The sequence below is a fragment of the Hoplias malabaricus genome, chromosome 18 (assembly GCF_029633855.1).
Source record: "Hoplias malabaricus isolate fHopMal1 chromosome 18, fHopMal1.hap1, whole genome shotgun sequence".
NCBI classification, from domain to species: Eukaryota; Metazoa; Chordata; class Actinopteri; order Characiformes; family Erythrinidae; genus Hoplias; species Hoplias malabaricus.
Window position 1 is genome coordinate 27,343,314 of NC_089817.1, and position 13,338 is coordinate 27,356,651.

Sequence of the window (13,338 nt, forward strand, 5' to 3'; positions counted from 1 at the left end):
ATCCCGAGCTGCACCTTATTACTTGAGTTGCACTTTATAGAGGATTTTTTGAAATAATAAATAATCACTTTCTAATAAACACTGCGTGCTACTTTGCTATGGAATAATGATAGACTGCTCCTTTAATATGCTACATTATTGTCTGCATGGTTCAAGGCTTCATGAAGTAAATGTCCTTTTCTGAAAGGGCCAAATCTGGGAAGCAAACGCCAGAGGCATTTTAATCACGCTCTTCTCTCCATACCACCAAGTATGAAGGCCCTATTCTTTCTGGGGGTCCCCCTTTTCTCTCCCAGCCCTCTAGACAAGCTCAAAAGTTTAGCTTTGAATATGTTAGCACTGTTAACAATATGCAAAGTGGTCCTGCTAGGACCCAGAGCGACGGTTCATTAGCATTCTGCTCAGGCCTCAGGACTGGGCAAGCCTGCCCAGAGTCTCCAGTTGTTCAGACCAAAACGAGTAATCCTTTTAGTCACTGGCGGTCTCCATGTTAGGAGACGTGATGGTTTAAAGCTATTTTCTTTCAAACAAGTGATTGACTGAGTCCTGCAGACTGTTTAAATTCACTTATGACTGCCTTTCCAGAGAAAGTGGAAAATATATTGAACAAAACTCTGTTTACATTCTTGCACAAATGTCCATAAATGTCATAAATCTATGGCTTCCAATAGTGCCATAAATGCAGCTTATCTTTAAATGTAAATAGTTTTATATATGACTGACTAATTCAGTGTGTAAGCATTTATATTTGTAGTGTACTTTACATGAAGCAAGGATCCATTAGAGATTAGCCATGTTGTTTCAAATGTACAACTATTTTACCATTTAAAAATATACATATAGAAAACCATATGTATATAGTGTTATGTATACCATATGTATGTAAGTAAAGTGCCAAAAACGTGTGGATTTTTGCTGGTGGAGGGAAAAACTATGTTAAGCCTCCTAAAAAAACATATTATATACGCAATATTTTTTTAAATAATGGCAGTTCTGTCTCAGGTTGGACAGCAGTGCCACCGTGTGGTCAGGACCGTGAACTGCAGGCGAAGAATACCTAGCCATAACCAATTGACGAGTTATTTACTTGTTTTAAGAGCGTGTTTAACGGCATGTTTTATATACTCCCGTGCTTTATTTCGATTATTAAATAACTAATTCTACCTCCCTATAGGGCAGCTTTTTACATTATAGGAGTATTCTAGCATTCTGGCTAATGCTAATGCTAACGACCCTGGGACTTTTTTTAGAATTTGGAGCCTTTATTTGAACACTTACAGTGCAGTAGGCAAAAGGGTGTAATTTGCAAGTCCATTATTTGACTGAATAAACTATAAACTATATATATCTTCTTGTACTTTGCACAGAAATATATAAATAAAGGTGAAATAAATGAAACCACCAAGTGAGTTTTCTTTGGTGCTGATTTTATTGAGAAAAAAAAAGAAAAAAGAAAACACTGACCAAAACGTAAGTTGGTAAAAGTCCAGCAAGGTCAGTCAAAGGCTGGGCCTCGTTCTCACAGGCTGTGTAGTGCACAGGGGCTTTATCAGTGCTGACTGGAACAAGGCCAGACTCGAGAGTGGATTTTCGTCTAGAGAGGAATGTTTTATGTACACTTTGAATTTTTTTTAAACTTCAAACATAGATGTTTCACACACCCCTGTATATTTCATATGCCAAGCATCTGGCATGTCGGGTTGGTGACTCAGCATGGTCGTTAGGAAACGTACAAAAAAAACAAAAGAGGCAAAAACCCTGAGAGGATTGGTGGTAATAGATGCAACACCTTGGGCATCATACTTAATATAAGCATGCCATTTTCCCCTAAATCTGCCTGGAAACACTCAGGTAAACTGTACGACAGTCAGCAACAGCAAATTGAACTTTTAAATCGATTTCGGCTGAGATTTATTGCTTAGTTTGAATTAAAATTCCATCGTTTCTAACATATAAAAGTGTACCACTGCAAACCTATTTCTCAGGTACAAATATATACTCACTGACCACTTCAGTGGTAACCCTTATAGGCCCACTATATGAACTATATGGAAAAAATTTCCCTTTCAGTTCAGGGAAAGCCATAATAAACTGCTCCACTCTCCAATGTTGAGGGGCTTTACCACCCTGTAGCTGATGCTAGGCATTGAGCATGGTGAACTGAACTCATAGCCAGAGTCTGATTTCTTTTCATGCCTTATACGCTTATATAGACTATTAACCACAGTCAAGCACAACTGTCTTGTTCAAAAGCACCAATTCAATTAATAAAGTGGCCAGTGAGTGTTTATGCATGAAATGTGATAGTGCACCTAGACGGTGGTCCACAGACTTGTATGGAATGTCCTCTTGAGGTATCAGGCAAACTACTCACTCTCTTGCTTCTGTTAAAGGAATAGTTCAGTAAAATATGTGTATGCTGCTAACAGTGAATGAAAGCAAATAGCCACGAAGAAACAACTGCATGCTTATTGGATAAAACTGGCTTCCATTCACTGTGAGCCATGTTAGTGTATTTGTTTGGACTATTCCCTTAATTCAGTCGATTTCTCAAAATTCACACACACACACACACACACACACACATACACAACACACACACACACACAGACGTGCTCACACAAGTCATTCAGACCCCATTCCAAACACACATTCAAGTTAGAACGTGCTTTATAATTCATCCCTCATCTTCTCGCCCTTTGGCCGGACCAGCCTGCCAATGTACAGAATAGAGTTGGTCTTATTGTCCTTCACCAGGAAGATGAAGGGATGGTCAACGTAGAAGAGTTTGGGGTTCTTAAGCTTGTCTGTGCCATAGATGCTGGTATCTGGAGGGTTGCCCTCTGTGTCCCACTCCAGGGCTGAGGCATGGAAGACGTTGGACAGGTAGAGGTCCTTCTTTCCTGAGATGTTTGACAGGTCAGCTTTGGCCTTGTCCACAGCCTCAGTTAGGCCGAGCTCTCCGAGGTGTTTCTGTAAACAAGGCGAAGTTAAGTCTTGTCCAAACCACAACCACAAGAACACGCTGTCAGTGATGCATAACTGTTCTTATAAAGCATCAAAATATTTATACAGCTAATGGCACCCCCTTGTGGAGAACTGTAGCCTGCTAAACATGAGTGAGCAAACTGTGTAATAAGCTATAGGATGTGACAATGTGGCTAATTCCAAAGGGTCTTTTAGGGATTGCATTTGTTTCTTACCTGCAGGTTGTGGCTGACCTCTACGCTGATCTTTGGTAAAGACACTGCCACAGCCTTCTGCTCCAGCTTGCTCAGCCAGGTTTCCACCTGCTTGCGAGTCAGCAGTTTCTCCACTCTCTCCAGGCTCTCAACGTGGTATGTCATGATGAACACAATAGATGATAACTTATGAGCTAGAGGCATCTCCATCACAAAGAGGTTGTTGGCGGTGTCTTCGTAAAATCCATAGATACCTTCAGCAGGATAGTTAAAGGAGATAAATGGTTAAATGTTGGACATACAAACACACTAGCCAACAGAACAACAAGGTGAAGGCTCTCACTGCTTTTGTTTGTTTACCTGTGCGATGCATCATGGCTACTGACACTGTGTATGAGCGATGCACGAGGAAACCACGGTTGTCGACCATCTTATGGTGAAAAGCCTCATCCCAGTGGGCTATAAAGACAGCATACAGAGGATTATTTAACTGTAAATAAACAATGGAAATAAGAAACTTTTCAGATACAAAATGCTAAGATTAAGTAAAAAAATAAATAAATAAAACAAGCAGCTTACGTTTGTAAAACATTGCATTGATGATCATGGCTCCATCTGTCTTCTCCACGTCTTTGGTGATTTCTGGCAGCTTGCCATTGGTAGACTTGGACGCCCACTCATTGATGGCATTGATGGCGCTGCGCTTGTCCCTGAAGTTGATCTTGGAGTGCTCGTATTTGTAATGCTTCTTGCTGTTCTTCACAAAATCATCAACAAAGTTTACAGAACTGGGACCATAAAAGCGGTTGTTGATCTTCCAGGTGACGTTGCGGGCCGTGGAGTTGCTGACCTCGGTCAGGAGCTTGGCCAAGCTTGAATGGAGATGCTCATCCTTCACTTTATTGCCACTGAGCACAGTTTTCACTTGCGTGGCAGTGTTGGATTTTCCTCCAAGAGCGACCAGGCCCAGGGAAGAAGCCACCACCACTGGGGAGATTAAGATATTCTCCAAGTTCTTGTCTTTGGCCATGTTGTGGTAGAGATCAAAGGCCAGGTTGGTGCTGCTGTCCACCAGGACGTTGGTATGGCTGCTGACGGTTTTATCTGCTCTAACGCTGGCCAGCAGGCACAGAGCCACCAGACTTTTGACCCACATGATTTTGGAATTGATTCTAGAGATCCTTCCCTAGAAGAAACACATTAATGTATATAAATATATACATATCTCATTGATCTGCCAATGGACAGATAAATATTGGATTATACAAAAACCAAAACTACATATTAATTCTTATTGTTTTGTATTGAGTGTATCTGCCCCAGTAGAACTTTTTATTCCTCACCACTGAGGCTGAACTGAGACTAACTTTAGTCACAGTCATGTAATTACAGGCTTGGGATGCTAATCTAGAGAACCCATCCTGTCATCAATGAAGAAGACTTATATAACTGCCACGTCAGTGGCTATAACTCCAGACAACTCCAGACACAACTCCGCACACTTTCTAGAAGTTATCTCTATGTTAAGGATGTTAAACTAGACATGTTTCCAGACAGGCAAAGTCTAGCTGTCTTTATTTTGAAGTCTGAAATATAACTCGGAAAGTAATGTGCTATTTGTAGACCCAACACAACTGTAGCACATCACACAGAATAACATCATGTGCAGATACACACTTTAAAAAGATACACAGTGCACAAGAGATCTCCAAAAGCAACTTTACAGGAGATAACTTAATGCAATGAGAGCTTTTTTTCCAAGCAGTTGAGAAGCATTCCTATTAGGTCTTCATTAAATGTGTTAAAATAATAGGAAAAATAAATGGATACACTTTATTATTTGTCACGACACCAGACAAAAAACTGTTGTCAACTTAAACTCTACAGATACATTGTGTCCCATGGTTGCATTTAAAAAAAAAAATCAAAAGTAGAACCTCGTGAAATTGGTTCTAAATAAAGTCCAAATCCCAATGTCTATATATGTCTACATATAACTCCTCCAGAGAATTTATGATGGTCCTTTCAGAGATCCAATCAGCACTGCCAGAGTGGCAGGAAATCTGAGGCTTGGCTAAAATCTACGTCTAGGCGGGACAGCATCCCACTCTAAGTTACATGAACACAGAGTGCTGTTTAGAGGCTTGTAACAGATCAAGGTTCTTCACTTCCTACAAGTACAAGAACATACTTGACATTTGCAGGGGTTGAATTCACTCAAACGGTGCTCGTTTGTGTTCACTTGGACCTGGAGACACTAACTGAAGTGAAAGAAGTTCGGCAGTGTGTTTGTTTCCACACTTGAGCAGGCAGGCTGCTGTTTTGGGTGGGGCCGTTATGGCCCAAGAGAAATGAGCACAAATCAGCATTTAAAAACTGCTACATTTGAATCTATTATAAGTGCATTAATGTGTGCTGAATTTAACATACAAGGGCATACAAAATATGGCTTGTGCAACAGATATAACCCATTCCCAAACTCCTAAACTCTGCGAATATAACCATGCCACTGCAAAAAGCAACAAAACAAGCATTTTTGCACATCCCTGTATTCACAAAATACAAATGCTCAGTTGTTCAATGTACTACACCAACTTATGTATTGACGCAATACTCACATATATGTACATTTAAACTCATTTAAGTCAATTCCACATACACAACTAGCCCAGTTCTGTAGAGTTCATTCAAGCTGCAGACTCTAAACAGAAGCACATTGCATAACTGGCCTGTGTTAACAATGTTACCGAAGGTATAACCCTTTCTTACCTTTGGTGAAGACGTCTTTAAGCTTCTGTGCTGTGCCTCTGACGTGTCAGGCCCAATCTGTCTGGGCTACTTTATAGCAGTGAAAGGAACCTTCTGGAAGCTGGGATTGAACTATTAAAATGAGCAACTCTGATGTGAGTGCAGACAGAGACCTCCTCCTGGTCTCCAGTTACAGCCTCAGCTGGGGGAAGTGCATGCACTCCTCCAGGTCCTAAAGCTATGAGAAAATGATCAGTGCCCAAATGTTTGTAGACACCTAGGAGTTAATTGGACTTGCTGCCCAACTCCCACCTTTCACATGCACTCCACTATTTTATTCTAAGGCTTTACGCTAGAAACTGGAACATTTCTGTGTGACTATGATGGCATACAGCACTGCCATTATCACTGACAAGAAGCATAGTCAAGTATTAATGTATTAACATGACTCCAACTCATCCCAGTGGCTCTGATTTGGTTTCATCATTCCAGAAAATGCAGATTTCACTACTTTGAAGCCCAAAGCTGGATGGACCTCTCGCTAACATTTGGTGTTGGGCATAAAGTTAATGTACGGCTGCTCCAAAGCCTCTCATTTAATTTGCACTTCCATTGAAATTACACAAGCTGTGTGTGTGTGTACAATTGAATAACGGTCCTTAAATGGTGCACCTCAAAATGGCTGCAGTTATTTGGACATATGTTTTAACAACAAATACAGAAAATATTCCCATTTCAAATGAATGCAAATCTGTATTAGAGCCCCTTCTTTCATTATATACACACTTTAATGGAAGGAATATTCAGTTAAAAGGCTCTAAATGGAGTGGAACAACTGAACGCATGCCTGGAAGTCACAGGAATGTATGCAGGATTAAAATCTCTCCTCCCTCTCTTCCCTTCCCCTCCTCCTTCCCCTCCTCCAATGCCACGTCTATAGTGGACCATGCTGAAGCTTCTGGTGCCGGTAGTGGGGGGGGGATCCACCATTGGGCACGTATTTAACTTCTTGTCCCGTTCCATCTTGCCTTGACTGATTTAATCTCTAGACCTTTTTCTGCTGAGATATGGTATAGGGGTTAAAGTAGAACCCTGTGAAAAAAGAAATGTAGTGTATGATCTGTGCTAAATCAGAGACCAATGACATATTCATTCATTCCCTGTAACACCTTCATCCTGATCAGGGTCAGAGTGGGTCTAGGCTCTACACAAAATTGTACAGCACAAGGACAAGCACAATCTATCACTATGGCTCCACTGTGGCTGGTCCTGCAGATTGAATACGAGAACATATAAGTGTGAATGGGTGGAGTTAAACAGCTGCAGGCTGTACTTAAATATATATAATTTGTGACATTATTTGGGAAATAAAATGGGCTATTTTTGGAGAATTTCTTTACTGTAAGTGCTATAAGGGCTGGAGTGTGAACGGTATGAAAACAGTGTTTAACATTCATGTTTTGGTTTGAATAATATGGGGTTTTGCTGTATTTTAAGAAGCATTGTACAAAGCCATGTTTCATTACTTTACAAGAGAAAGGCCGTGGCTTGCACGCATGTATTATACTACCAACAAAAGGTTAGTGTTCACAACAGAAAGGTCTGTGTCATCTAAAGGGAAACTGGGTCATGTTACGCAGTTAAGTTCTGGACTGAGCTTTTAAAAATGCCTGATGATACATTGCAGGGTGTCGCTAGCTTTCATAATAGCAGTACAACACCTTTTGTATTGGTTTTACCTTCACTTGTAGGTCCTTAAATACGTGGCCTATGGCTATAACATTCCTCAGCACTCATCTGGAAAGGAATGCGGCTAGTCTCTGTTGTTGTTGCTGTTGTGTGCAGTTGTGAATCTATTTTCCTGGTCATTGTGCATTATTAGATACAGAAAATAGTTATGTCTGCTGATGTTTATAGCTAACTTACATTCTCTATTGCCCAATCTTCTAGAAAACACAGGCCAAATTTAGCATAGCATAGTGCAGTGGTTTGTAAAAGGTTCAGCCCAAGTACCACCCATTTTCAAACCAAAACCAGTAGTGAATTACTGGTATAGTGTGGGTAGGAAAGCTTCTGTGTAGAAGCCAGCAGTATGAAATACTATACTACACTCAAGACTAACAATTCTTGTAATATTTACAATGTTTGTGTAAATGTAAACATGTATTTCTCCTTTAGAGAATAACTCATTTTTCATTTCATTTAAAAATTGGCTTAACACATGTCATGAGGGACTGTCTACAATGGGGGAAGATAAACCACTGTTAGTCCGGATGTTCATTAGCTCATATCCTCTATTCTATATCCTCTCACTCACTAACATCCATAAACAGAATGGGAGGAAAAATGACCCTGGGAAAAGAGTGCATCTGTTTTTCTTGTCATGTCCTGAAAGCTCCCTGAGATTAAGCATGACCAACGCCTACACTCTCTGGGTGATATAAAACTGGGCTTTATTACAGTTGCCATTGTTTTGGGGAGATCTGATTACAGGTTTTTACACATATATTTAGGGATATTTTTCTAATTTTGAAACTAAAATGTATCAATTATTTTTTTCTTATAAAAGTGGATTCTTTTATTTTATAAAATCTATTTACAATTAAGCATTTTGATCGCCCAAAATACAGAAAATATAATAAAATCCTGATCTTGCACTCTTAAAAATGAAGGTGCTACAAAGGGTTCTTCGAGTGGTGCCATAGAAGAACCAATGTTGGAACCATTTTGCATGTTTAAATGGGTGAAGAATCACACAAGTGACAGATTTTTAAACCTATTTCTTAAAGCAGTTCTTAAATATTTTTTTTTTAAAGAACCAAAAGTTGTTCTTCTATGGAATCACTTAAAGAACCTTTTGTAGCACCTTTATTTTTAAAAATCATGGGCTTAAAATATGGGACTCATTACAGCTCTCACAACAATCTTATATGATTTCATGTTTTACCTCTGGTACCTCAGCTACTTTAACTGAAGCTCTGTCTCCTTTTCATACACCATTCACTAACCTGTAGATAAAACCTGACGCAGCATGTCTTGCTTTGATTTACAGTCAGGACCCATCTGCAGGCCTCCAGCTTTGGCTGTTGAAAAGACACACAACAGCGTTTTGTTTTGTCTCCGGAGGTAGACCAAATATATTTTCCCTGTCATTATTTGGATTGGTTGAGAACTGTTTTAAATGTATAGTTGTATCTGAAACTTTTTGTCTTACAAGGGACATGCACAGCCTTGTGCCAAATAACTAATAATGGTAAAAAAGTATTATTATTATTGCCTCCAGAGGGGTAGCTCAGCCAAAGGGGGCAAATGAGCTGTTGCTTGGGCAACAGTAGCCTGGCCTTTTGCACATCCTTACCACTGACCATTCGTTGCTTAGTAACAAAAGTGAAAGCTCTTTATCTAAATTGCAGGAGGTACTATTATGAAAAAAAACCTGATAATATTTAAAGGGACACTCTTTACAAAACAAACCATGCATATATGAGGTATAATGCATGTATGTCACTTGTAATAATTCCACTGTAAAGGTGATATGGCACTTTTGTCTATAAGAAGTTGCAGTTTTGAATAAATTGCAATATTTAAAATACATTTGGAAGCCAAAGACGTGTACATGTGTCAGATTTATAGGCGCTTGAGAATATTCTCATATACAACAGAGGGGTCAGTAAAGAAGTAGTTTGGGAACCACTGCTCTGGAGTGAGATTTTCCAATATAATACCTAGAAAAAAATCATTGTAATGACATATATTGTAGGTGGGAGTAACTTTTAAACACTATATCTGGCATCTACGTGGTACTGAGTAGTGTTTGAATTATCATTTTCTTTATAATCTTGTTCAAAAGTCAAGGAAAATACCTCTATACCACTTCATATTCAGATTTGAAACAATGATCTGGGATTATTTGCTTTAAAGTTTTCTTGATGTTACTCCTGCAGATCATTATTTTATATTTTTCATTTTGGCACCAAGGGCAGCTTTCATCAGTGAACGTATTATATGACATCCGGATGTCCACTGGTCACTCTCTCACAGAGAAAGGACGGCACGAAGCCCAGAGTAGGAGGAGCCCTCCCCCCAACCGCTGGAATGCTGTGTGAGTCTCTACATGATGTAAGACTTGTCTACTCTTTCTCTGCCTGGTGATGAAACCCTGCAAGAGTTTTACACTCACATTCTAATATAGATTATTCATTTAGCTTGTCAGAGCCACATTCGTGTTCTTCATAATCTTCTTCTTATTATAAATTTGACTTGTCCAAGACAAATTACAGTTTTTTGTCATTTTCTTATTATTATTCACTTTGCAATATTGTAAACGCTACTCCTCCTAGGGTTTTCATGCTACAGCCATGAACTTTAACACGGTCATAGATTGTATACCAACTCGTGTTGCTTGTTCTTTTTGGAGCGATCCAACTTAAGGATTTCGGAATATCAGCTTCCAAAATGGGAATTTTTCTCATAGCAATGCATTGGCCAAAATTTCAACCTGTTCTAACTCTGTCAATTTTGAAGCTACGTCCACAAAGTTTCACACAGTTGGACCCAGGCGCTCCGGAACCTGTCATGTCAAATTTCAGAACTCTCGCACTCCCATTCCATTTTATTCCTCCTCCGTTATCCCTCCATTCATTCAGTGGAGGATGGCTAGAGTGCGTGAGTGCTTCTTGCACAAAGGAGGAGGTAGCCGTCCTGCTGCTGGGTTGTTGCCCTCCTACGGCCCCCTCCACGTCTCCTGATGTACTGGCCTGACTCCTGGAATCTCCTCCATGCTCTGGACGCTGTGCTGACAGTGCCATCCTGGATGAGCTGCACTACCCGAGCATCTTCTGTGGGTTGTAGACACCACCTCATGCTACCTCTAGGGTGTGTTGTTTTAGTGATCTCTTTATTTATTTTATTTTTTTTTAGCAGTGTATGTTGGCCATTTTTTAACGTTTTAAGGGTAATTTGAAGTGGTCATTCGTTTTATGTGGAAGTCTAAATGAAATAGCACTTTTTTAAAGTGGATTTTTAAGGTGGAATTTTTAAAATGTGTTTAAAATATATTGGCAGTATTTTTATGGTTTTAAGGTTTACTTGAAGTGGTCATATATCTGACATGGAAATCTAAATAAATTAGGCATTTTTAAGGTGGAATAGTTTTATTAAAATGTCAGTCAAAGTATGTTGGCAGTCTTTTTAAGCTGATGGTATTTTAAAAGTAGCATTTGAACGATATATATACATTTACGTCATAGCTATTAAGCAGCAAATAAGCTAAGGTTGCAATGATGCTAGCAATACGTGACTAGCCAAATTCACGAAAGGTCATGAACTTTCACCCTCTCTCACACCAATTTGTGATAGTCACATATATAGGGGACAGCAATTCGTGACATAGTCGCATAATTTCGACATTTTATGCGACAATATCACGATCATAAGTGTATCGGTAATTACCATACGCGACAGTAACGCGAAAACTTTTCCTCATTACAGGCGTCATTACTCTCATAACATAGAAAAAGGCAAATACTTATTCCAACAAAGGCATAAAATATTTTATTATAATATTTCTCCTAATGAATGGTTATTACTGGTGTCCTACTTTAACTTTAACTCTAACAAGAACATTTCTTTCACTTAACGTTATTTTGACTAATTTTCAAAAGGTTAATACTGAAAAGGACATTTCCCTAGCCATTATTTGCTTTGATATTTTAGCAAATAATGAATGAGTAAGGTATTATTTTCCGTAAACAAAAATAAGACCGTGGTATTAACGAATGGTAATGACGCCTTAATGAGGAAGTGTTGTCGTGTTATTGTCGCATAACACGGGGCGCTGATATGACGGTTTCTATGGTAATTACCCATTCACCTACGATCGTGATATTGTCGCATACAATGTGGAAAATATGCGACTATGTCACGAACTGCAGTCCCCTATATATGTGACTATATCATGAAAAGGTGTGAGACCGGGTTGTTATATATGCAGTATATTAGTATTCATATGGCTTCTGTAACACCGCCTGTGAATACCTCGTCTATGACGTGCATTTGTAGCACATTATGAATATGGATATGTATTATTACATATTGTTAACATAATGCATTATAAAAAGTGCTCAGTGAGCACGAGCTCACTGTCAATTAAACAAAAGGGCCCAGTTATAACAACACTCTTACGCATGCTATGAGTTCGTACTTATACTTACACTTTTATAGCTTTTGTCTACACACTCAAAGTGCTTTACAACTTTTAGAACAACAGTGATTCACCCCAACCTCTGCCAAGGTTCAGCAGCCATCTGGGTAATGCAACGTCAGCTAGTACACTCACCACACATCAGCTATTTGGTAGAGGCAACAGTGCAAGGCAGTAAACACTAACCCAGGACAGAGCATCTTACACACATCCAAGCACTCACACATGTGGACAATGACACACACTCACCCAGCCACTCACACTTGTGGACAATTACCCATACCTAATATGTGTTTCTCAAATGTGGAAGGAACATGGCCACCTGCAGGATACCCATGTAGACACAGAGAGAACACACCAACCTCCTCTAAGACAGTGACACACGGCAAGGCTCAATGACCAGGACCCAGAGACTGTGGAGCTGTGTGACTTCCTTTAACTGATTATGAATTATACCTTATGGTTATGAACTCTATATTCGAATTGCATATTTGCAAAGTTAATGTAAAGTGATAGAACTGATATGCTTGTCAAGAGATATGATGTCATAAACCACACTGTGTGTACATCAGTCTAGGTTCATAAAAAAAAGAACACTGGAGTCCTCTAGTGGACAAAAGGATAAATGATCTTTAGGCCAAATCATAAAGATCTCTAGGACAGTATTCAGAACAATACAAAAGACTATATGCAAAATAAAAAAAGCATTTCTACACAACTGGTTTATAGGTAAAATCAATACTGAATTATTAAAATACAAGGAAATGGCCGTATACTGTTTGTTTAAACTTTATACTTATCTGTAATGAGCTGCAGTTCGAGGTGTTGCCACTAGGTGGTGTGGTTGAAAAAGAACTGATATAAATCATTTTAGAACTCGAAATTTGTAGAGCTTTAGTACAATACGTTAGTCTAGACCAGTGTATTATATAATCACTACATACCAGGCTTCTTTGTGACTCCAAATCCTTTCACACCCACAGTGGTGACTTGTTTTCTGATAGTGCTGTTTTTTCCACTGAACATTGCAGTGTTAATGTATCTATATTCTGTACCCATTTCATCGTAATGAGGGTTGCAATGATTCCAGAGCCTACCTGAAATCAATGGGCACATGGCAGGGGCACACCCGGGCACAACTCAAACACTCACACCTCTGAACACACTCACACATGTGGACAATGTCACACAGCAGAGCCACCTACC

At 39.3% G+C, this 13,338-nt stretch overlaps 1 protein-coding gene across 1 annotated transcript; it reads right to left on the reverse strand.

Moving 5' to 3' along the window:
* Positions 1-1,424: 1,424 nt before the first annotated feature.
* On the reverse strand, positions 1,425-6,063 carry serpinh1a (serpin peptidase inhibitor, clade H (heat shock protein 47), member 1a). Its single transcript, XM_066650927.1, has 5 exons — positions 5,952-6,063; positions 3,762-4,368; positions 3,543-3,641; positions 3,204-3,436; positions 1,425-2,973 (listed from the first exon to the last, which is right to left on the reverse strand). Exons 2-5 carry the CDS (start codon positions 4,336-4,338, stop codon positions 2,671-2,673), a joined length of 1,212 nt encoding a protein of 403 aa, XP_066507024.1. The 5' UTR covers positions 4,339-4,368; positions 5,952-6,063; the 3' UTR covers positions 1,425-2,670.
* Between the last annotated feature and the right edge of the window lie 7,275 nt (positions 6,064-13,338).

Excerpts from the sequence above, each read along its gene's own strand:
- serpinh1a (XM_066650927.1), bottom strand. The coding sequence starts at position 4,338 with ATGTGGGTCAAAAGTCTGGTGGCTCTGTGCCTGCTGGCCAGCGTTAGA. Across the intron at positions 3,642-3,761 it reads CAATGCAATGTTTTACAAAC|CCCACTGGGATGAGGCTTTT; the intron begins GTAAGCTGCTTG and ends CTGTCTTTATAG. Across the intron at positions 3,437-3,542 it reads AGCCATGATGCATCGCACAG|GTATCTATGGATTTTACGAA; the intron begins GTAAACAAACAA and ends ATCCTGCTGAAG.